Source organism: Aphelocoma coerulescens, chromosome 20, assembly GCF_041296385.1.
Source record: "Aphelocoma coerulescens isolate FSJ_1873_10779 chromosome 20, UR_Acoe_1.0, whole genome shotgun sequence".
Lineage (NCBI taxonomy): Eukaryota > Metazoa > Chordata > Aves > Passeriformes > Corvidae > Aphelocoma > Aphelocoma coerulescens.
The window spans coordinates 4,453,120-4,476,813 of NC_091033.1; the positions used below are offsets into that span (position 1 = coordinate 4,453,120).

Consider the following 23,694-nt stretch of genomic DNA (forward strand, 5'->3'; position numbering starts at 1 on the left):
GTGCTCCTTGATCCAGCAGTTCTCCTGGGCCACTCTTCTGTCCAGGACCCATGGGGCTCTTCCAAACAGAACCTTGAACAGGCCAAAGTCTTCTTTCCTGATGCCTGGGATTATGATCCTGCTCAATTCCTTGTTCCTGTCTCTCAGGGCTATGAACTACTGGAGGGTGTCCAGCTTCAGCTGCAGCTCTTACAGATGCATGGTGCTGGACTTCCCAGCAGAAGAAGCACTTCTCTCTGCAGCAGAGGTGTCAGGAGACATTGCCTGCTGACCTTCCTGCTGCCCCAATCACCCTCTGGAATTTCACCTGTCATTTCAATGAATAAGATGGAAGAGGCAGCAGCGTCCTCTTTTTTCATCTGTTCTTCCCTGCTGTGGTAATGCCTCATAAATAAGGACCTTAAACTCGTTGTTAAGTTTAATAACTGTCTGTAAAAGTCATTTTGGTACTGAAACCCTTTGTTGTGGGACAGAGCTCACTCGCAGCCTCTCTTGTGTTTGCGTTTCCATTACAAAACCTTGGGCAATGTTCCAGCACAAGCACCCCTGATTTGGGAGCTATGATGCAATGTCAGCAAAGTGTTTTCCAGAAATCCACAAGATTATCTGAATGTAAGAACTGGAATCTATACCTGGTGCCACAGGCAGTTAGGAGCTGTAAGTTAAAATTGCAGGGCTCAGTGTAATAGATTGGCAGTAATGCAGTACTTGGAATTCATTTGGCATTTACATGCACAGTAAATTCCAAATGAGCTCCTAAGAACCCTATAAAAAGACAAAAAGGGTGGATGTGAAGCACTTGTTTCTCCCTGTAACATATATCCTCTTAGTTCTAGGTTATAACTTGGCTTTGTATTTTTGAGAAGTTCTTTTAATTTATACAAAGAGGCGATTTACATTCTTAGATAAAGTCCAGGCATTTCCAATAACATCAGGATAAGTGGACCACTGTTTTCTTTGCAGCTGAAGCTTGGAGGTTCTGTGTGAATTCATCTCAGTTTTACTGCCCATGTTTTAGGACAGCTTGCTTTTATGCAGTGAATATTGGTAGATCTCAAGGAAATATAGCCCCGGATTTTATTACCAATGAAGGGAATGCCTGCCAGTGGCGTGGCAGATCGTGTTCAAACTGGCAGCTGGTGACAGATGTGCATGTAATGGCTCTAAATCACTGTGTGGACTCACTGTAGTCCATATTTTACTCAACTTCCAATAAGAGTCACACAAATAAATTAAAGTGCAGCTGTCAAGATCAGCAGCAGAGTTGAAGGCGTATGTATAATATAAAGTATTCAAGAGCTGGTGCCTTCTCCTGAAAAACGTTGAAATGTATTTTGTTAGATGAAAGCAGCAGATTTGTTTCCCCTGTTTGTTTTTCTTGTCTGGCATTTAATAATCAAGAGCACTTGTAATCAAGTTTCAGATCTCAGAGGGGCTTGTTACAGTTTTGGGGCTGGTTCTGTATCTGTTCCATTACTCCCAGTGCACCCTTTTCTGGTTATTCCATCACTTAAACTCTGCTGGAAATGAAATCCTGTAATGCTCTGCTTAGGGAGGAGAATACCTGTGCATGAACCAACCGTAGCTGCTCAGAAGGTGCAGATGGGTTTAGCTCACTTCTTTCCTTTTATGAAATTATTGCACACTTCTTAAAATCAGGAGTTTGTGTAATCTTATCACAAACCATCAGCAGACAACTCAATTAAAACCCCTATTATTCTCCCTCTGTGCCCCAGAGAGGCCAGCTCTGGGTATCACTGGTGTGTGCCTGTCAGATTTGTGAGCTCCACAGCAATTCCATTTGTCTCCAGTCACTTTTTATCCAGTTGGCGCTGCTTGCTTTGACTGTGAGCTTCTGGCTCTGTTCTTCCCTGGATTTGTGAAGGATTTGAGCCAGACTTGGAGGCAATGCTTTACTCTCTTGCCTTGCAACTCGTGTGTCAGCTGAACAGTTCCTTTCTTGACTCTTTCATCATCTCCTCTTTCGTGATACCCCAGGATCTGACCAAATATTCGTGTTGTGCTGGAAGGTTCAGGCAGCCATGCAATGGCTTCTTTCCCTCGCCCCCACATTTTGTTCCTGGTCCTTGCAGAGTTTTTGGCAGCCATCAGTTAATGAAATTAGGACTCTTGGAATTTGTCTGTACTCAGATCCACAGAATCTTTAGAAAACATAAAGTATTCCCACCTAGCATAGAGTGCTCTCCCCTCCAGCCTGGCTGTAGCCACCTGCCCAATGAACTAAATTCATCAAGCCATTTTTTAATCATGTTCATTGGGTGTGGAGCTGTGCCAGGGTCCTACTAAGCAACAAATGGGTTCAGAGCAGGCACAGAGCAGATTCTGTTAGAAAATAGTTCCCTGTGGTGCTGGTTCTTATCAGCTTGCCTGTGAAGGATAAGGAATCATCAACATTTCAGATTACTGAGGAACAAAAGAGCAGAAACTTGGCTTATTTGCATCACAGTGGTAACTGCATTTATTTTGGACTTGTACCAGCATAAACTAGAGAAGAACTGGGCACAGGGCCAAATAATCATTGTATTTCTTAAATAATTAAGTGAATCTACAAGGAGCTAAGCTGGTGAATGGCTAACAAGCTATTCATTAAAGCCAAGCACTGCACCACAGCCTGTATCTGCCCATTCGTAACTCCAGAGATGTTCTACTGTTCCTAAGGACACCTTGGAAAGAGGAACTCTGAGTCTAGCATAAAGAATTTGGCTTAAAGCAAAAAGAATTTGTTTCAAATAGCCTCACCAAGCAGTAGACTTCTTTGGTGCAAGTATTTTGGGCAAGAGTTGACCTACAATATTGTTCCTCTGAAGGTGGTGATTCTATCTAGCGATTCACTTGTAGAGTTTTGTGTTTGAGAACCATGCAGGGAATATAAATTTACAAGCTGGAGTAACAAATGGTTTTCTGTGGCACTGAACAAAGATATCATCAGGTATTAACTGGAGCTTATTTGGACAATGGAGGTTTCTGCTTGTACAGACAGGAAATAGAAGAAAAATGGAAGAACTGAATTCTTTGCTGTGCTTATTTGGGTCAGATCCTTTCAGGCAGTTGCATGAGATTGTTTGAGGTGTTTGTGTTGCTGTTCTTCCTACAGGTGCTTTTTATCCAATGAAAACCTGCAGTCCTGTTTCATGTGGAGTTGTGTAGGAATGGAATGTTTCACCAGGTACCTGACAGGAATTACTGACAGGATGAAGGGTGAATTTTGACCCCATGCCTGATAATTACGTAGGGATAAAATCACTAACAGGCATTCCTGGTGATATAAGTGACAGCTTTATGCAGTGACTCCTCTGCTTCAAATTTTGCTTTGATCTGCATCAACAGGGGTTCCACACATACAAAGTAAAGGAAAAATAAACCCTTATGTGTTCTAGCTCCATTTTATGAATATGTTATGTATGTAGCAAATGCATAATCAACATTTGATATTTTGTTTCAATGTGAAAGATGCAGCTCTAGAATTCAAAACAGAGATTTCCAAACTCTGTGGCATTTCCTTGTTGATCTTCCTTATCCATCAGTGCTTAAAATCACAGTATAATGGAATCAAACATAATAACTTCTCTAGTCAGTGAAGAAATACAGTCCTTGTACCAAGTGATAAGCATCCCTTACAAAGGAAAAAAAAAATTCTGAATCATGATTTGAAATTCTAAAGTAGGAAGAAAACTTTTTGTACCTACTCCAGTGTTGGTCACTTTGCATTTTTGTTGCTGATTCTTCAGTTTTGCAGGGTGACAACTTGTTCAGGCTGCTGCTAATTATGTGTTCACTATTGTGGTAATTGGCATCTCTCAATTTTGTTGTTATGACTACAAAGTACTTGGAGCCAGGCTGATGATGCAGGAAGGCTGCAGCCTCTCTTGCTGGCTGACACTCCTCCCTGCTGCTTTCTGCTCTGCCTGGCCATGTGTGCTGTTACAAACTGGTGCAGAGACTCTTTCTAGAGTTCTTAGCACCAGGATGTTGGAGACATCACAGAAATGTGAGTTCTGCAGGTATATACGTCTACAAACACATATAATCCACATTTCTCAGTCAGAAGTGGCCTTAAATCCACTCTACAGCAGTGAAGTGCTTCATAAGGCTTGCCCTTATGCTTAGGTAGTCTGTTGTCCTCGTTTCACCCAGAAAACTTGGGTGAGTTGCTGTTCATTGATGACCCTTGACCTGCTAAGGAACACAAGTATTAGAAATTGGCAGATTGTATATCAAACCTTGTATACCAGCGTGCATCATCCTGAAAGGGTGGCCAGCCAGTGTGATCTTTGTACTGTTTATTAATATATATATTATATATTATTATATGTATATATAATATATGTAATACTACATATATATTTATAATATATATAAGGTATATAATATATATAATATATATATTATATACATTATATATTATATATATACTAAAAAAAAAGTTTCCCTGATGTCCTAGTAGGTTTTTCATCCTTTTTTCCCCCGTGTTTTTAGCTTTTGCAGCACATGCAGAATCTCTGGGATTTGGTCAGTGTTTGCCTGTAGGGGACCAGACTATGTAAGGAACTCTCAGCTGATTAAATCAGTAAATCCAAATTGAATCTGGACCTTCTCAGGAAAGCCCAGGTTCAATTTGCATTGATTGGGGGAGTGATAATATACTGGGAGCAGAAAGCTCTGCACAGGGAAGTGCCTCACTGAAGAAATAACTGGCACTGGTTAGTCATATATGCAGATATTGCCTGGACATCTGCAGACTCTGCTTTAGGAAGGCTTGTGGCACAGCAAATATTTGTCTTCCAGCTCTTGAACAAACCTTTTAACATATAATGTCTACTATTAGAGCATATATTTTGTAATAGGAGTCTTCTTTGAAGGAACCCAATTCGAGGCCTTGGTGGATCTGCATAAAATTTGGTATGATGGGAATGAAACACAGCTTCTCCTCTAGATGGACAGATTTCCCTTACATAACCCCAAATGCAGATGGATCCAGGCTGTGCAGGACACAAAATTGAATTAACACTGGTTTTGAGATAAAGACTCATTAAAAAAATCACTTCAGTCCTGTAATTTAAACTCCAGAGGCCATAATGCATCTCTTTCAAACCCTTTGTCTGGTGGTAGGAGAGCTTGTTTTTATTTACTGTCTCAGAGGCTAGAAAGCAGAAAATAAGAGTAAATAAAGAATTCCTTAACTAACTGCAGACATTCTTGGAAATACTGGGAGTCCTATGGAAAAAAAAGTAAAACTGTAGCATCCAGGATCCTAGATCTCTGGGGGCCTCCAAGTCTTTAGGGTTAATAGGATCGACTCTGAGGTGTTTTTGCACTTCCACTCAGAAGCAGAATGTTTGTTCCTTCCCTTGGGGAAATAAAGCAGTTGAAATACATCAGCTTTACTGCAAACATTCCATCTTGGGAGCACACTTTTGTGAAGCAGGCAGGCTTTCTCTTGAGTGTGCTGTACACTAGAGACACTGGCACATGGCTTAGAGGTGGAAGAGATCCCTTTCTGCTCTGGAAATTGCCGTGGAACTTGAAGCTGTTCTTCCTGATTTTCAACTTCCTGGACAGTGATTGTTTTGGCCACCACAGGCAAAGGTTCTTGCCATGCAGATTTGGTAATAAACTAGTAGGTTTCTTATGCAGCTGTGTAGGCAGCATGGCTTTTGTGGCAGCAGAGCAGTTACTGGCAATGGACCTGGCTCTCTTTCACACTCTGTTGTCAAGAGTGGAAGGATAATTAACCTTTGTCTTGAATTTCTGGGATGAAATGTTCTACTTTAGGTGCAAACCATCAGAGAATTTCTGTAGGTGTTATTACTGGGAATGTTTGGAATCCGCATGAGGAACATTTAAATATCCCTGCTATCCAGTTATTCAAGTACTTTCTTCAGGTTTCCCAGGGTGCAGATCTGTTCTTACCCCAGAGAAAGGAGCAAAGAGAGAAAACTTTTAAATCTGAATGAAGCATAACAGCAAACCCTGCTCTTCCCTTGGGCTATTAATGTTCCCACAGTCTGCCCAGGTCTGTAATTTCAGTCAGTTAAGGCAGGAGGAATGACTGCCCAAAATGAGCACTCAGCAAAGTACCTTTTGAAATTAGTCATGTCTGCTTCATCCAGGTTTCATACTGAGATCAGAACTGTGCTCTTGCTCAGGTTGATATCAAGCAAACCTGCACACAGGTGACTACGCACTCTGAGACTTGGTTGCCTGGATAGCTTTTTAAATGCTGTTTCAGGATATAGAGCTGAAAAAGCTGGAAAGTTCCTTGGGGGGGTCTCCCTGAGATCCCCGTTGGCACATTTATTATCTACTATTCCAGCATCAGCTCTTTTTTATGTTAAATTTGACTTGCCTCCTCATGGTCAAATGTGATCCATGCTTTTCACAGATCTGTCAGAGGAAAATAAATGCTTAAATGAGAACATTTTTCTTTGTGGACTGAAAAAGCCCTAAATTTATATGTCAAGCCTGGCAGATGCTTCTTTGTAGGAGGTCATAAAGTCTGTAGGCTGGAACACAAGTTCTGCATTCAGTCTCTGGCCCTGTAGCCGCCCATTAATCATTATTTCCAGTTATAAAACAATATATTCCCAGTTGCTTCACCAGGGTTTTGTGGGGATTAACTGTGAGCAGAGCCTGGAAGTGCCCTGTGGTGCACACAGCAGTGTCCCCCCCCTGAGTGGACCCAGCACTGGGTACTGGTTGTGTCTGAGAGAGGAGGGATCAGTGTCAGTGGCTGGGGACATCGTTGAGTCTGTGACTCCCTGCCGTGGTACTCTCTCCTGGTTAACTCCAGCCTGGCTATTTCCTCAGTTCTCCTTCCTGCTCTCCATCAGTCCTGCACATCTCCAGGTGGTGGACAGGGACCTAAAGGACAATGGGATTTTTCCTACCCCACTTTGCCTCAGATGAAGTGAAGCATCCTGCCTCAGGCTATTCCTGCAAACCTGGCAGGTAGCTATGGATTAAGCTGCTTAATCAATCCAGACAAACCATTCCATGCTGCTTCCTGGTGGTCAATACCTCCAGTCACTTGCCATTTCAGCAGCTTAGAGACTAATGATCCTTCACTCTGCAGATGGAGATGTGCCAGGAAGCAAAAGTTGCTAAATAGCCACTCAAGAGAGAGCTTTAAAATCCTTTTGCCTCTGTCCTTTCCCACCACCATCAGCTGGTAGCATAGCAACTGCTGAAGCTGCTTGAACTCGAGTTGACCTGAAATTACATGTTTCTCAGTTTACATGTTTATTAAAGCTTTTCTACTTTTTTGGTGCTTGTTAAGTTTACATTTTTCAGTCCCTGTGGGAGATTAGCAGCTTGTTCATGCAGAAAGCAGAAATAGACTTAATAACATGTGATAGATGAGCTCAGATGGACCCTGGAATTAGAAACATGAGGGAGAACTGAAGGTGGCCCTGAGCAGTGACTGCTGGAGAGGCCCCTGGTTTTGGTAGGATGTGGATGCAGTTTTCCATATCCTTGTACAGACTTTGTGGAGCCACGAGGAAGAGCAGCATCCCCCAGGCTGTTTTCTCAGACTTTAGTGTTGGAGAAGGGGCTGTTGAAGGAAGCAGAGTGGATTGGAAATCAGCAGAGATTGATTGTAGTAACCCTGGGGTTTCTCACCTGGGGGAGAGAGAACTCAGGAACAGGTTCAGGAGTAACCTGCAGCTCGAATGATGGTTGGTGCAGGTGCAATTGCAGCAATTTCTAGTGGAGGAATCAGTTTTGACCAGAGTTTCTGGAAAGCTCCTGTATTTCCATCTCCCTTGTTGAAGGAGAGATGGTGCTTAGTTCTCATACTTTTGTAATGACTGTATTCAGAGATGTTCTTATGTTAAAGTTTAACTTGTGTTTCTTCATGGATCATTTCAAGATTAATATAAAACCTCAGTCTACACCTAGCTGATGGGCCTGTCATCAAGGGAAACGAGGGAAGTAGCAAAAATTTAAAATTGCTAATTGTTATATAAGGAAAATATATCAAAGATCAGTCTGCAGAACAGGTCTTGGTTCAAGCCTGCTGGCCACACTCCTTGTGGAGCAAAATGGAGCAGTTAGATGCTGCGTGGAGTAAGTCATGGTCTTTTTATTTTTACTGGTATTTTGGTCAAATGAAAGCTGAACCATTTTTCTGTGTGTGACACAATCTCAACAGATGGGACTAAGATGCTCCAGTCTCTGAACAGTCTTAGTAAGGGAATGAAATCCTTTCCCTGACAGGCACTTTGAGAACTGAATTATTAAATCAAACAGCATCACTGTCACCACTGCACGCTCTGGCTGCATGTATAAAAGCAAAGTGAGTTGTGCTCACCTTTTCAGAGAAAGGCATCATCATTTATCTTCATGTGACTGCAGCACCTGAGTTCTGCTGCCCTGAGAGAGGGCTTTCAGAGAGAATTCAAAGGGCTTAGAGGTGCTCAGTATTATTTTTGGCTTTCCCCTTAATAGACTGATCCAGTACCTCTCTGTGTTTCACACTGAGGGCCGTGTGCTGAGAAAATAAAGAGTAAGGAGGTAAAATATATCTCACTTCTATTTTAATACCAGTCAAAAGACGGGGGGGATCAGGGAGCAGTTAATTTTACCTGTCTTAGATATGTGCCTTAAGGTGAGCCCATTTCACTCCATTGGCAATAAAGGGAACCTGAGATAATTAGTACAGGCTGGAACATGGAGCAGCTACATAGTGAAAGTCAGGCTATTTGCAATCAGCTCATGGATGACAAGAAGTCCTTGTGCTGGGCCCCTCGTGGTCCATGAAAGATCCCTGTAAAGAGAGTGACATCCCACAAGCACACCACTTCTCTTCTCCGTGATGTGTGTTTGTAGCTATTTGGCAGCTGACAAAGTCAGAAAATTACAGGTGCTTTAAAACTGAGAGTTAATTGTCCATGATCCCAGCCCTGGGGAGCTTGTTGTTCCTGGAGATTACCTACAGAGCCTGCCTGAGCACTGTGGAGGGCAGTGCTCCCATCCACGTTGGAAAGGTGGCCTGCTGGCACAAGGCTTGGGAATGTGTTTTGCTGCAGAACTGGAGATTCCTGCACATCAATACTGAGAGTCTGTAGCCACCTTTTTAACTCTGTTACAGTACAAATGATGACTCAAAGAGAAGCATTCAGGTCTAATCTATGTGAGCTGTTGTAATAAGCTTTACAATTAGAGCACAGACTCTTCCATCTAATTCATTTAATTTGCGCTGGGAAATGAGATACTGTTCAACTAATCCAATGCTATTTTCCTCTTTATTAGAGAATGAAAGCATCCTCTGAGGCTCTGGTGGGATTCAGACTAAGCTTCTGAGACACAAATAGTGTGAAATGCTAATGAATTAGCACTCTGCTGTAATTCCCACTTGGGATCTGGTGCCCCTCTCCTTTAGCCTCTCACACCATTGGAAGGGTTGGCAGGAGGCACTGGGCCTGTACCAGCTCTTTGTGCACGCAGGCTGACTCTGTAAATGTTTGTTTGATGACACTGATACAAATGAACCCTCTTCAACCAGGATTTGTTCCAGCTGCCTTGTCTGGTGACTGTAGTGCTTTCAGGAAAGGGTTAAGACATTTTCTCCTGCTTTGCAGTAACCCCTGTGAGCGTGGCTGTGTCTCTTTAATCCGAGACAGCCCAGCTGCTCAGTTTAGAACACATTGGAGTCACCAAGGGACATTTGCTCTGCTTCTTGAGGGAAAATACACGGAGAATGCTTTCTGTTTTCATAAGGCTGTTGGATCAAGTTCTCCCTTCATATCTGTGTACTACACCTGTGCTGGTGGGAGATGCTACAGGAATAGTCTGTAGTCTTCGAATTTGGGGGCTGATAGAAGGCAAGCATCCTGCCAAATGTTTGGTCTCTTGGCTTTCTTTGGTGTTACTGATTGCTGTCCCCTGGGTTCTGCTCATCCCATTTTCACTGCTGTTGTGCTGATTCTTTGTCCACTTTGTTCAATTCTTTTGCATTTTCTGGCTCACTTTTGCTTTCTCCCTTGCTTTTTGTACATGAAATGTGTGGCGAGTTCCCTGCAGACAGAAGCACCAGCTCTCGAGGGAAAAGCAAAAAGACAAAAGCACATTATGTGCTGTGGCAAATGAGTATTTTATGTCACAGAGTACTAAAGTCACTTATTGCTGTGTTAGTGAATTCTGGGTTGGGAAGAAGCATCAGGTAGAGAGCAGTGACATGGAATTCATCACGTCATCCGTAGAACAGGGCTCCATCCCACAGTACAGGAATGCTCACAGAGGAGAAGAGGTGTATGGGTGATGTTTGTCTGCTGGGAATGCTCTGTCCATAGTGGGGTGCAAAACCAAACAGTAAATGCTTTGCACCTCTGAAATTTGTAAACCTGTGAAACCACTGCCCCTTGGTCTACAGGCTGGAGAAATCCTAAATCTTCCTCTTCTCTCACTCTTCTGGGTTTTGGCTTTAATTAAATATTCAGAATTGTTGATTTCAGAATTGTTGATTTCAGAATTGCTTCTGGGCACATTCCTGGGGCTCAGACAGACCATATCATTTGCTGGTGCAGTTTACCTGCGCAGGTGAATTAATGAATGATTTCTTGCTGCTGCTGGCACACTCTCATAACAACACGTGCCACTGCTGCCAGCCTGTTACAGTACTGAGGGACAGACCTGGATGTCCCTCTTAGACAAAAACTCTTAGTGCAGTGTCTGCACAGTGAAATCTTCTCCTGCTAAATGTTGTGAAATCCAGGTGCCATAAATGGAACTGGAAATTTGGACCATCACTAGAAAGCAAAATTTACCTGCTGCATTTATGACAGTGAAAGGAAGTGTGAAAATAAGCAATGCCAGGATAAATATTGGCATTCAGAGCCCTGAAGGCTCAATGCTATGGTGCAAAACTAGAAAAGGTGCCCTGGATGCTGCTCAGATAGTCTGGATATTGCGTAGAAAACTATATAGGTACTTTTTGTTGCGTGTTTTCTGCTTAAAAGAGTTTTGAGAATCTTAAGATTTGGTTTCCTTGCCTTTCAGTCCCATCCTTATCTGTTTGGCAATCACAGTCCATAGCTGCTCGTTTAGGACATGATGAGGAAAGCTTTTATAATTCCCATTAGTAGGGGCATGAGCAGGATTGTGGTGGAAAACACAGATCCTGCCTGTCAGGGAAAGGTCTTTGGGTAGCAGGTCCCATCTTCACCTTTTCAGCCCCCAAAGAATAAGAACCACAATGTCTCTTCTGATCTTATTTTAGAACCTGTGCTCTGTTGAATGCATGTGAAAAAACAAAACCCAGAACTTTTGCACTTGGTGATACACCAGAGTTTTGTGGCATTGGGGGGTCTTTTTGTCTAAAACCAGCCACAGCCCGTCCCATGCAAATGAGAGTTTATGGTCACCTTGTCTGTACAGTTTATCAGATGGTTTTGTTATGAGTAAGGGAGAAATTAAAAAAAGCATATAAAATTCATAGTTTAAGAGGCGTATCCAGCTGGTTTAAGATTGCATTTTCTATAATGTCTTTCTTTATGGATTATTTCACAGAAGAAAGTGGTAACAGTTGTTGAGGATTTTTCTCTAGTTTTTCAGTTTTCCCAGTTGCATCTTAAGGATTCACAGAGCCAATTCTTCTTCCATCGTGTAAAAATTGCTTAGAATTGCCTTGCTTAGAAAGCCAAATAGAGAAATATTCCAGCAGTAGAGTAGAAACACTCAGAAATATTTGCCAAAAAGTAAAATGCATTTGTTTTCCACAATAGATGGAAAGTAGAGTGTTAATGGTACTAAGTGTAAGAGTTGAGGAGGTGTCTGGATGATGCTCTTTGTCCTTGTAGAATCCCAGAAAGGTTTGGGTTTGGAAGAGACCTTAAAGCTCATCTCATCCCATCCCCTACCTTGGGACAACTTCCACTGTCCCAGGTTGCTCCAAGCCCTGTCCAACCTGGCCTTGGACACTGCCAGGGATCCAGGGGCAGCCACAGCTTCTCTGGGCACCCTGTGCAAGGGCCTCCCCACCCTCACAGGGAAGAATTTCTAATATCCAGTGCCTCACCCTCTGTCAGTTTAAAGCCATCACCCCTTGTCCTGTCACTAGCTATGATCGAGTTTTAGGTGGTCCTGCAAGGAGCAGGGAGTGGGACTTGATACTCTGTGGTTCTGTTTGGTCTATTCTGGTCCTTCATGTTAATTTTGTTTTCTCATGCCCTTTGCATTACTAAAATTCACGTCATTTTCAAGCTCTAACAATGTTCATCCTTCTGAGCTGTAGACAGGAGCTGTATTTTCTTTTCTAACAGAAGGGGAAGGGCAGACCCCCAGTTCCCTTTGTGTCTGCATTACTGGACCTGCTTTTAGAGTCAATGAAATCTACCCATGGTCAATAACTCCCTTTTTTTTTTTGAGCCTGTACTACATATGTCTTTTTAAAAAAAAAAAAAAAAAAGTGAGCACCCATAAGCCCATTTTTCTGTGTCCTTCCCAAGTCTGCAATTCAGGCTGGATATTCCAGCTGCACCAGTTCCAGATGTGCTCATTGCTGGAGAGCCTTTGGCTTCCTCCTCTCTGCCTGGAGGAGGTGAGAGTGGCTGAAAGGGAGCAAGAGTCCAGGCAAAGCTTGTGATAGGAAATAGTGTTGGGATGCAATGGGGCTTAAAATATAGCTGTTCACAATTACATGTGTACAAGGCCAACCTGTCACCATGTTTATTTAATCAAGGTCAAATTGAGATTTTAATTAAAATAGTGAGTTCATAACATCAGGCTGGTCATCTGTAACTGGCTTTTGTAACAGAGAGCAAAAAAATGCTCTTCATTTATGTGCCAGTTTTGCAAAATAATGGGTAACTTGTTTAGATCACTTGCAGTAATTTGACACAAAGTGATATTTAAAAAACAGCTTTTGCTCCAGTTGGTGCCAGTAGGAAAGAATCCATTATTTTCAGTGAGGTGGGATTGATCCTCAAATAACTACTGGAAGAGTCGCTTATCTCTGTTCCTTAAATTCAGAAAATAGGAGCAACAGCTTAAATTCCCAATTTTACAATATTTTGCAGCAAGCACCTGTTTTTCAAATGGTGTAAAGAAACGGGAAAATGGGAGGAAAAAGGGAAACCACCATCATTTTTTTTTTTTTTTTTTCTGGTGGGGGTGATTTGGATTGGGATTAAAAGTAGGGAAGATGGGCATGCTGGGTGACACTGTAATTTAAATCAGTTTGGCAACAGTAGTTTCTAAACTCACTAGATGAGATCTTCATGTCTGCTTAGCAGGATAAACTGCTCTATTAATTAAGCTCAGTCCCATAAATCTCTTCTAACTTGCCATCAAATCCCAAAGTAACCTGGATCACGCTGCTATTGAAGTCTGCAGCCCAGGAGAATGGAATTTAATATTTCATTTGTCTTGTGTTCAGCTACGATGTGACTTGTAAGATGTAGCTCTTGCATTGGGAATAAAAATCACCAAGTCTATCTTTTAATTGTCTTGCACCAAGAAACAAGTAATAAACTGCTGGTGATTTATAATAATTTGATTTTTAACGAAAATGTATCCACACACATTTCTTGAAAACAATTTTCTTGGAGAAATAGCTTTGTAAGTCAAAACATAATCAGCCTGGCATTTCATGTCAGAAAAGGATTCTGCCAGGAGTTATGGGAATGGTGCAGAATTAAAGCAGAAACAGACATTCCACAGCAAACATATCTGGCATCACTGATTTTTGTTCAAGTTGGATACCTGCTGCAATTACAATTGAGATTGTTTTTTCCTCCGGGGGTACAATGCACAACTCCTGCAGGCAGTCTCAAGGAGATAGAATGTTTTGTTGTGAACAGTTAAAGGAAATGAAATCAAGCAAAATTTCAGTTGATCAGTTTTTGTGCATTTGTTTCTCTTCACTGAGCAGATCTTAACCTGCAAGGATTTTCCTGAGGGGAAAATCCCATCTTCCTCCCATGATGTGGTGCTCAAAATCCTTTCTTCCACATTTCTGTGGATCCTGGATTCTTCCATTCCTCTGGGTTCTTTGAGGAACCATCTTTAGGAGAGAGGGGTTTAGGATGACTCCCACTGAACTCTAAATTTGTTGCAACATTTATGTGTTTCTTTTTCTGAGACAGAGATCATGGGATAGTTTGGGTGGGAAAGGACCTTAAAGCTCCTCTCATTCCACCCCCTGCCATGGGCAGGGACACCTTCCACTGTCCCAGGCTGCTCCAAGCCCTTTCCAGCCTGGCCTTGGACACTGCCAGGGATCCAGGGGCAGCCACAGCTCCTATGGGCACCCTGTGCCAGTGTTTTAAGCCCCTGTTGATAACAATATTCTTTTTTGTCACCTGATTTTCACAAGAGAATAGAGTTTGTGTCCTCTGGGCAAACCGCATTAGAGTGTGGCAGAGAGAAAGCTCTACAAGATTCAGGAAATTGCTCATGATCTTGCAGTTATTCAGCTCAGGTTTTCAAAGGCACAAGGTGTATGCTATTCCTGTGGTTTCCAGTATGCAAGTGTTATTTACACTGATAGAAAGGGGAAGAAGAAGAATAATAAAAATCAGGCAGGCAGCCAGAGCTCTGTAGGTTTTGTTTTTTTCTTTTCCTTTCTTTTTTTTTTTCCTGTAGCTTCCATCAAAGGGAGCTGCTGAGATGTCTTTTATCAGCTTGCTTTGCGTTTTCTCAGAGGTGATCCTCTATAGCTGGTTCTTGCCTCCTCGTGCTGCTTCTCAAACATCCAGGTGCTCTTCAGGTCTCATGCAGACTTTCTTGAGTACCTTTGCCTATGCAGCGAAGCAAACTTTGCAATAAAACACCATAGGAGGTGTTGATTCACTGTTGCCTTCACTGTTGCCTTGGAATTTTTCTTAGTTCTCAGCTACCAAGAGCCCCACTTAGAGCCCGTTGCAGCAGCATCCGGGCTGCTGGTCACGGGATGATCACTGGTGTTTAAATTTGCTAATATTTTCTCAGCTAGTGCTTTGATTAGAAAATATATCCTGGTTTTTATCTCTATTTTTGGGGAGATAAGATCAGAAAATGAACAAGTGATTTGAGTTTTCCGCTTGTTGCTAATTTTGTCACGTTAAGCATTAGGATTTGGCAGAACCATGGCACCACGATCAGTGATTGGGGTATTCTGCTGTGTCAGGTCACGGGGCAGAGGAAGGGCTGTGCTGGAGCCCTTTTATTCATGGGCTACTCAGTTGTCCTTCTTTAAGATTTCTTTCTCCCTCCCTCACCCTCTAAGATTCTGCTGAGTGCTGTTGCTCATATGTTTACAAGAAGGAGAAAGTATAAACCTCACGACGATCTAAAAGACACTTTTGTGTTCCATTTAAGACAGAAGCTGCTTTGTGGTTCCTGTATTTTCACAGGTGTTTCTGACTTGATAACACAACCCCCAGTGCAAGGGGGCTGAAATTTAAGCACAAAAAACCCATTCCCAATTCTTTCCAGCAGATTAAATGCTTACAAAAGATTTGGTAAACGAGAGGGGAAACTGTGCCTGTGTTACAAAAGGCTTTGGGACAGCCTGACTGCACAGATACGTGATGGGAGTTTGGATTTTCTGACTCCTTGCGATGTATTTTTGTCTCCAGAGCCGCCCACCCCGATCGCCCCTCCAGAGCTGCTGGCTGTGGGAGCCACGTACCTGTGGATCAAACCCAACGCCAACTCCATCATCGGGGACGGGCCCATCATCCTGAAGGAGGTGGAGTACCGCACCACCACGGGCAACTGGGCAGAGACGCACATTGTGGACTCTCCCAACTACAAACTGTGGCACTTGGACCCCGACGTGGAGTACGAGATCCGAGTGCTGCTCACGCGCCCCGGGGAAGGGGGCACGGGGCCCCCCGGACCCCCCCTCACCACCAGGACCAAGTGTGCAGGTAAGGCTTCTGCTGCTCTCACTCTGACAAATGCTCTGCCACACGTCCTTGGTGCAGGTGCTTCGTCAGGGATCTGAGCTGGTGTTGTGAATTTTGATACATCCTGGAGTGTTTTGTGTTGTTCCACAGGCAGGTGTTTAAGAACTGTTGTTTTTATGCGTGTGGTTTATCTGACGAACTTTTGCTGCAGCGTGAGGCTGCTTTCTGTTGGAACAGGCAAACAGATGACCGGTCCTCCAGTAGGAAAATTGTTCTTAAGACCAAGCTGTGATAAAATTTTCACCTCTAAGTGCATAACAAAATTTATGTTGTTCTTGGATAGTGGTTCTGCAGTGGTTATTAACGAATTGACACCGATATCAGTTTGAGTGTCCCGTGGGGAAGCTGGAAGCATTTAGTTTTTAAAATACATTTTTGTGTTCCATTTGATGGAACAGATTCTCCTCCTCATTTCTGACAAAGGACTGTGTTCAAACACTGTGCAGCACCTTCATTTTCTCTTTCATATTGGAATGGATCAATTTTGATCCAGGGACAGAAGTAGTCTTTCTTTCTTTCTAAGTCATATTGGACTTCCTGTGAAAAACTGACGGATGATGTTGCTCATCTTTCAGATATATTGGCTATTCATCCTGTTGTCATACATTAATCATTAGCCATTAAGGGAAATCAAGCCCTGTGCCTGGCAAGGGGATGAGCAAAGCACTTTTCTCCCTCATGGTTTTTTTCCACCACAAAACTTCATTCTCTCTCATTTTTGTAATTTTTGCAAGGTCCTCACTGTGCTATGAACAAAGAGCAGGCACAAAAAGGCTGCTCTCCTTTTGACACAGCCTTCTTTCCCTCCCTACAAATTAGTGGTTTACAACATGTGGGTTTAGGTAGCGAAAAACTTACAAGAACATTCTGCTTCCTGTTACTCTTTCTGATCAAATAGCAAATCTGAAGTTGGAAGAAGGCATCCAGAACAGCCAAAATAATCCTGGGATGGGACTAAGCAGTGTAGTATTGGTGTTCCTCATCCACTTCATAGCAGGAACATTTCCAGCAACATCCTCTTTCTCTACCAAGAGTGGAACCCTGGCAGGCTGACTGTGTTGTGGGTGGCACATCCCTTATTATGCAGGTTGTAAATTAGTGAACATTTAGTGCCCCTTTGAGAAGATTTGGTTAAAAATAAATAAATCTGAGCATGAGGCCCTGTTTGCTTTGTTCAGCACCTGTCCTTGGGTAGAACACAGATGGTTAGAGGCTTTGCTGCAGCTGTGTGGAAGGCATGGAAGTGACGTGGATGATGTCCTGGCCTGTTTGGGAAGTTGGCACATGTTCTGCTACTCACCTTCTGGCTTTCTTCTGCTTCCCTAATGTGGTCAAATTCTCTGGCATCATCAGAAGTCACTGCAGGCCTGGTCTGGGACTGTGCATTTGCAAATGGAAAGGTGACGTGCTCAGATTTGGTCTGGAGTGGATGTGTTGTCACTTTGCAGTCACACTCTCTGCAGCAGCCAAACTTGCAAACTTCTCTGCCTTACCTGTACAGAATGCTGGTTTAATTCAGGGGTTAAAGTAAAAAAAAATGCTCACTTTGTGCATAATATTGTCTTGTCCTATGCCCCAAATTGCTGAGTTTCCTGCCCAGCTCAGGTATTGACTGACATTGAGAAGGATGACGTGGATAATCTGTTCAAATTGGCAAAGCTGAGGCACTTTCTGTTTCCCATCCTGTTTTGCTAATGAAAATCTAACTGGAGAAGGTCATTCTGTTAATGTTAGCTGTCATACAGGCCTTGTTGAGATTGATGGCGATGGCATTTATGTTTTGTTTACGGCACTGGCTGGGAGAAATTGTAATGGTCTTGATCTAAATGTGGACCAGGAGGAAGGGAGAGACTTAGTAGATAAAGATGTATAATTTCACCAAATGCCAACTGAAATGATAGACAAGAAAATGCAACTCATTATCCCAATTTCCATACGTCGTGGAACTCCTTCAAAACACCATTTTGAGGGTAATTACACAAAACTTTCACGGTGAAGATTTTCAAAAATGTGCTGAGCTGAGAAAACAGCTCTGCTGCCTTGATTTTCCTAAGAGTACCTAAAGAATGACATCAGGGAAAATGGAGGGGTTTTAAAATAGTTGAGGGGTGAGTGATACTGCTTTTTTCATGTGATTTTTTTTTTTTTTGGTTGTTTTATTATTTGTCTTTACCTTTTCTGAGGAAGAAGGAAGTACCAAACTCCTACACATTTGTATGCAATCAGTAGGTGATTGGAGCTGCCCAGTTTCACTGCGCTGTTCAGAGCTGTGCTGTGTTTATTAAGCCCACAAATAAAGGTAACAAAATTGACTGCAGGAGTAAGAGTAGACAATATCACCTGTGCTGGAGGAGTATTTACTTATTTAAATTGCTAGAAATCCGTGTAACAATAAGCAGAAGGTAGCTGCAACCTCCTAAGAGAGGGAAGTCAATATCCCTTGTACTGAATGCTCTTCAAGGCTCTTTTCACATGGAGACTGTATATTTTTTGTTCTGGAGAGGCTGAGTAACTGCTGGCATAGCTTTCAGTTTGAGAACAGATTGTAATGAGATTCTTATTTAGAGATAAAAATGAAAAGATTTGGGAAGGACCACGCTGCTCTTCCACTTCAAATCCAGTAACAGAAGCTCATTTACAAAGTTGACCTTGTCTGCTGTGTGTTTCTTGACTATCAGCTTTGCATCAGAGCAAAAGCATGGCCAGGATGGTCCTGGATGAGCTGAGGCATCCTGAAAACTCTTACCAAAATCATTCTTTAGTTTCAGATTTTGATCAGACTGAATGGAAGTTGTTTGAAAGGTTTTGAACTTGAAAAGTTTGTTTTAATTAGATAAAACCCATCAGATAATTAAGGAAGGTCTAAATGAACATACAGAAGTTTTATTAAACTGGACAATACCTAAGTTTCTATTAGCAGTATGTGCCCAGGCATCTGTTACCCCACTGGAGATGCTTTTGGTGTTCTACAGGACAGCATTACAAGGCTTGATTAATATTTGATCTCTAGAAATAATACTGAAAATTAAATCCCAGCCTACTTCCTTCAAGGAAAAGCCAACTACCAGAAATATGGCAAATGCTGCACAAATGATTTTTTTTGTTTGTTTGTTGTGGGCTTTGAGTTTTGGATTTGAGTTTGTTTTTCTCATGGAGTGTGAAAGGTCATTACTTGGGACAGGAAAAAATTAAATGACCTTGAGGCATAACCCAGTAAAGTGTCAGTGAGAGGGAAGAGTTGCTCAGCAGGGAATGGGGAAAAGAGAGAGACTGCTTAAGGTTAAGACCAGACATGTGGTTGAAGGTAGGTTAAAGGAAAGATAGATAGGAAATATTAGTTTTTATCCCCAAAATAATAGGTTGAGGAGATAACAGGATTAGAATAAAGTGTTTGAACGCAGTTCCCAATAGTGCCTAGTATTCAGCACTGGTTTTCTAAGTGTGGGGCATTTTAGCCATTCTCTGTAGATAAACAGAGCTCTTTAAAATCCTTGTTCCATGGCCTTTGTTCACAAGGGTGTGCTTTGGGAAGCTTGAGGCTTATTTTCTTTGTGCTTATTGACTATTCCCCTGCTTTTTTTGTTTGTTTGGTTGGTTGGTTGTTTTTTTTTTCTTTCTTCAGTTTCCACAGAAGGCAGAGTATGGGAAAAGTTGTTTTTAGCCCTGGTGGGTGGAAAAAAGGGAAAAGTTTGCATTTGAGGTCATCATCATGCAGGAAATCTCATCTGAAAACTGCTTGCCTTCTAGTGGGGCCAACTCACATGAAAAACAAGGCCAAAGAGTAGTATTTAAATGAATATTAAAAAAGGGACAGAGGAAAGGCTTTCTTTGTGATCAATACTTATTCCTGATTAAAATACTGCCTGGAAAAGCTGCCTTGAACATTAGGTCCCATTAGCTTCATTAGAACATTGGCTGATCTTTATTAGCTGTTGAGACTAAAGCAAAGGAGCCCCAGGGGCACCTTATCCCTCTCTAAATCTCCCTGAAAAGAGATTGTGGCCAGGTGGGGATCAGGCTCTGCTCCCAAGGAACAGGCAGCAGAAGGAGAGGAAAGGGCCTCAAGCTGTGTTAGGGGAGATTTAAATTGGGTATTAGGAAAAAAAATCCTTTCTGAAAGGAGTGTCAAGCATTGGAACATGGCTGGGGCAGCCATCCATCCCCTGGAAGTGTTCACAAGGTGTGTGGGTGTGGACATGGTTTAGTGGTGAACAAGGTGGTGTTGGGTTAATGGTTGGACCCTGATCTCAGAGGGCTTTCCCAGCCTTGATGACTTTATAATTCTCTGCCTTTTTGGGTGATGATAACAGGTGACTTGTAAAATGGGGATGATTTCATGACCTTGTGGCTTGGAAGCAGGAGAATTGTTTGGTAAGGAAAGGGAGGGGAGAAAAAGTCCTGAGAAACCCCATCATCTCCCCCAGAAAACACATGGCAATGATTCCTCAAGGAACAGGCTTGTGATGATGGGAAGTTTGTCCTCCTATGAAAAATTCCCAGGGCTCACACGCAGCCTTTCCCTTTGGATGAGCTGCTGGAGACTGCCTTAATCAGCACAGGGTGATTTAGCTCCGGCAAAAAGGAGCAGTTGTCAAGATCAATACTCAATTTTTGGTGTAGGCCTAGGGAAATAAAAGTTAGTCTTGAATGATGGGGCTGAATTCAGTACTCCTTTTAAAAATAGTCTGGATAAAGTGGCTGATACAAATGCAAATGATCTGAACATTCTGAGTTCGATATGATGTTACCAAGTGGCTGGAAAACCTTTTCCTCTGGTTGTTAACAGGTACTTTGTTGCCACAAAATCTAGTGAAGTTTACCAGTAGTAAGCAGCTTTTGCTATTTTGTGTTGGTTTAAGAGAAGAGTTCCAAATTCATAGAAATATTTCTGTCTTTTGCTCTATTACAGGTGTTAGAAAAGGAGGTATTTGCACACTGTTATGAAATGTATGAACTGAACAACCATAAGTATGTGCACTGAGTTAGTATGAGTTCAAAACCACTTCTTTCTGATTTAATTTTAAGGTGATATCTCCCATTAAATAGGAAACTTTCACACGTTGATGTTGAAAAATAAGATTCAAGGTTGCTACCCTACTGCCTTCTTTTTTTTTTCCTCAAGCTTATAATAAAAAAAAAAAAAATTAAAACTCAGATATATGATTCAAAGCACTGCACAAAAGGCATATCAAGAGATTTGAAAGAGTGTTCTGTACAAGTGAGTTTTTGGTATCATTGAAACCACTGATTCACGGACTAGTTTGACTTGGAGCCACTCTAAGCCTTGTGCTGAAAGATGCATTAATTTCCCCTATTAACGTTAAATTTTAACTCTTGGCTCCAGTCTCCTGTAACTTTAAATGGAGATGGTGGGGGAAATAGAGGCTTTTTCAGCAAGTGAAGGAAAACTTTATCATAGAATTCTAGAATATCCTGAGCTGGAAAGGACCCACAGGATCACCCAGCCCAGCTCCCGGCCCTGCACTGACACCCCAACAACCCCACCCTGGGCATCCCTGGCAGCGCTGTCCAAACGCTCCTGGAGCTCTGGCAGCCTCGGGAATGGCTCATCCTCGGGTCTGAGTTTGGGTCTGTGGATCCCCCCAAGCCTGTGAGACTGGTACTCATTCCAGGAACATTCCTTACCTTGATGATTGAAGCTCTGTTTTCATTCCACCTCAAATTGCCTTTGGCATGTGAGCCAGAGGGATTAGAATTACAGAAATACAATATTCCTTCATTTTGATCCTTGATCCCCAGTTTGTGCTTGGAAACAGCCTGGTAGCATTGCTGAAAGACAGAGGCTTCATCCTAACGGATTAAGGCCCTTTGCATGCAAGATGATGATTTTTCCCTGCAAAATTGATTAAATAGATAAATAGATCTTTGTTTCTTCTTTATTCCTTCCCCTTCCTCACTTATTCTTTGTCGGAGTAGAAAGACAACAGCTACCCTTTAATTAACAAGTGAAAAGCATGGGAAAGAAAGAAAAGGTGATGTATTTCTTGATGACAAATGTCTTTCTGGTTTCTCTTCAAGTCACAGCTGGTTTCACCCAGGCAAAAGGTGTCCCTTTGAGGAACCATCAGGATCAAGTTATGTATGTGTTGGCTGTAGAAACGTGGTTGCCCTGGAAAGACACCTTTCAGAGAATAGAGAATAGATTGGATCTGTGAATTATTTACTGGAAAAGAACTGAAAGAAGCAGCAGCTCTGTAATCTGAGGCATAACAACAGGGACAACCTGTATGGGACAGAAAGAATCTGGGAGGAGATTAAATGGTAAGGGGGAGCAGAGTGTTTTGGTGCATTTTGAGTGACTGAGGGAGCACAGGACTCCTGAAAAGCCAAACTGTTGGAGCTGACAGGATCCTTGGTCTGGTGTGAGGCTGCGATCCATCCAAAGTTCAGGCACTAAATTCCGTGTGTGGGAAAGCAGCAACGTGCAGAGGCGAGGCTGGGATTTACTGCTGGAGCACATCAGTGTGCCATAAATCTGATCTTGGTTTCCAGCACTGAGCAATCCCTGAACGTTGCCGAGTCTCGCTAAGCACGTCCCCTATTGCCTTTAACCACAGGACATATGGTGAGGAATTTTCTTTATCCTGATCCTTGCAGAAGATCAGCTTTTTGTCCTGAGGCCTGGGGATTGATTGCCCTTATCTTAGTCTGCATAAATACAGTTCTGAATATAAAGCCAGCCATAATAATGCTTTGGTCTGGATTCTTTTTTTTTCCAGAGGGATTTTGCTCATGATGGATTTAAATTCTAGGGATTTACTTTTTTATCTGCAAAGGCAGTTTGTTATCCAGAAATGTGTTTTATTTTTTAAATTATTTTTATTTTTATTGTTTAGGAGGAAGTCTAATTATTAATTTCCACATCACACTCTTTCTGCCTGGTGCTGTTGCTGTTTAATTTAATACTTTTCCAGAATGTGGTTTGAATTTAGCATTATTTTTGGAGTGGGCAGGCTGGTCAGGAAGATGACAGCTTCCATAAAGGCATAAGGCTCTTATGCCAAGAACTGTTCTCACTAATGGTGGGATTTCACAACTTCTCCTAAAAGAAGTGAACCTTCCCAGCTCTTGCTTTCACACCAGCTGAATTTAGGACACTGTTCTTTTTGATGTTTCTTGTCTCCTGAGTTCTGTCCAGGCTTCATCCCAAACAGCTATTCTTAATCTGGAGAGGCAAAAATAGAAAAGGAGAGAGGAGAAAACAAAACAAAAAAGCCTGAAACAAAACCAACAAAGCCCCATTCTGTTTTGTTGGACTCAGAAAAATCCTTGAGCACTGCTTGAATTTGTGGTGTTATAGATGTGAGGCAGCTGAACATCTGCTGTGTGCACACTGCTCTTCTGAGGGAAGAGTGGGTTTGAATCAAATTTGGAGGGAATACAAACCAGCTGGATTTTTGCTGCAGTTTTTCAAGGATGTATTTCTACAGCTTGAGGTGCTTGAGCGTGCCCAGGGAAGGGAACGGAGCTGGGAAGGGGCTGGAACCCCAGGAGTGGCTGAGGGAGCTGGAAAGGGGCTCAGCCTGGAGCAAAGGAGGCTCAGGGGGGACCTTGTGGCTCTGCACAAGTCCCTGACAGGAGGGGGCAGCCGGGGGGGGGATCGGGCTCTGCTCCCAGGGAACAGGGACAGGAGGAGAGGGAACGGCCTCAGGCTGGGCCAGGGGAGGGGCAGGGTGGACATCAGCAGGAATTTCTTCCCAGAAAGGATGGTTAAACATTGGAAGTGGCTGACCAAGGAGTGGTGGAGTCCCCATCCCCAGAG

General features: G+C 42.6%; 1 protein-coding gene across 3 annotated transcripts in view; it reads left to right on the top strand.

Moving 5' to 3' along the window:
* Positions 1-23,694, top strand: part of PTPRT (protein tyrosine phosphatase receptor type T) — a 468,237-nt gene that overhangs the window by 230,144 nt on the left and 214,399 nt on the right. For all 3 annotated transcript variants that reach the window (XM_069033796.1, XM_069033797.1, XM_069033798.1), the window contains one exon: positions 15,579-15,872. In XM_069033796.1, the coding sequence (XP_068889897.1) occupies positions 15,579-15,872 (294 nt within the window). The remainder of the gene's footprint in view (positions 1-15,578; positions 15,873-23,694) is intronic.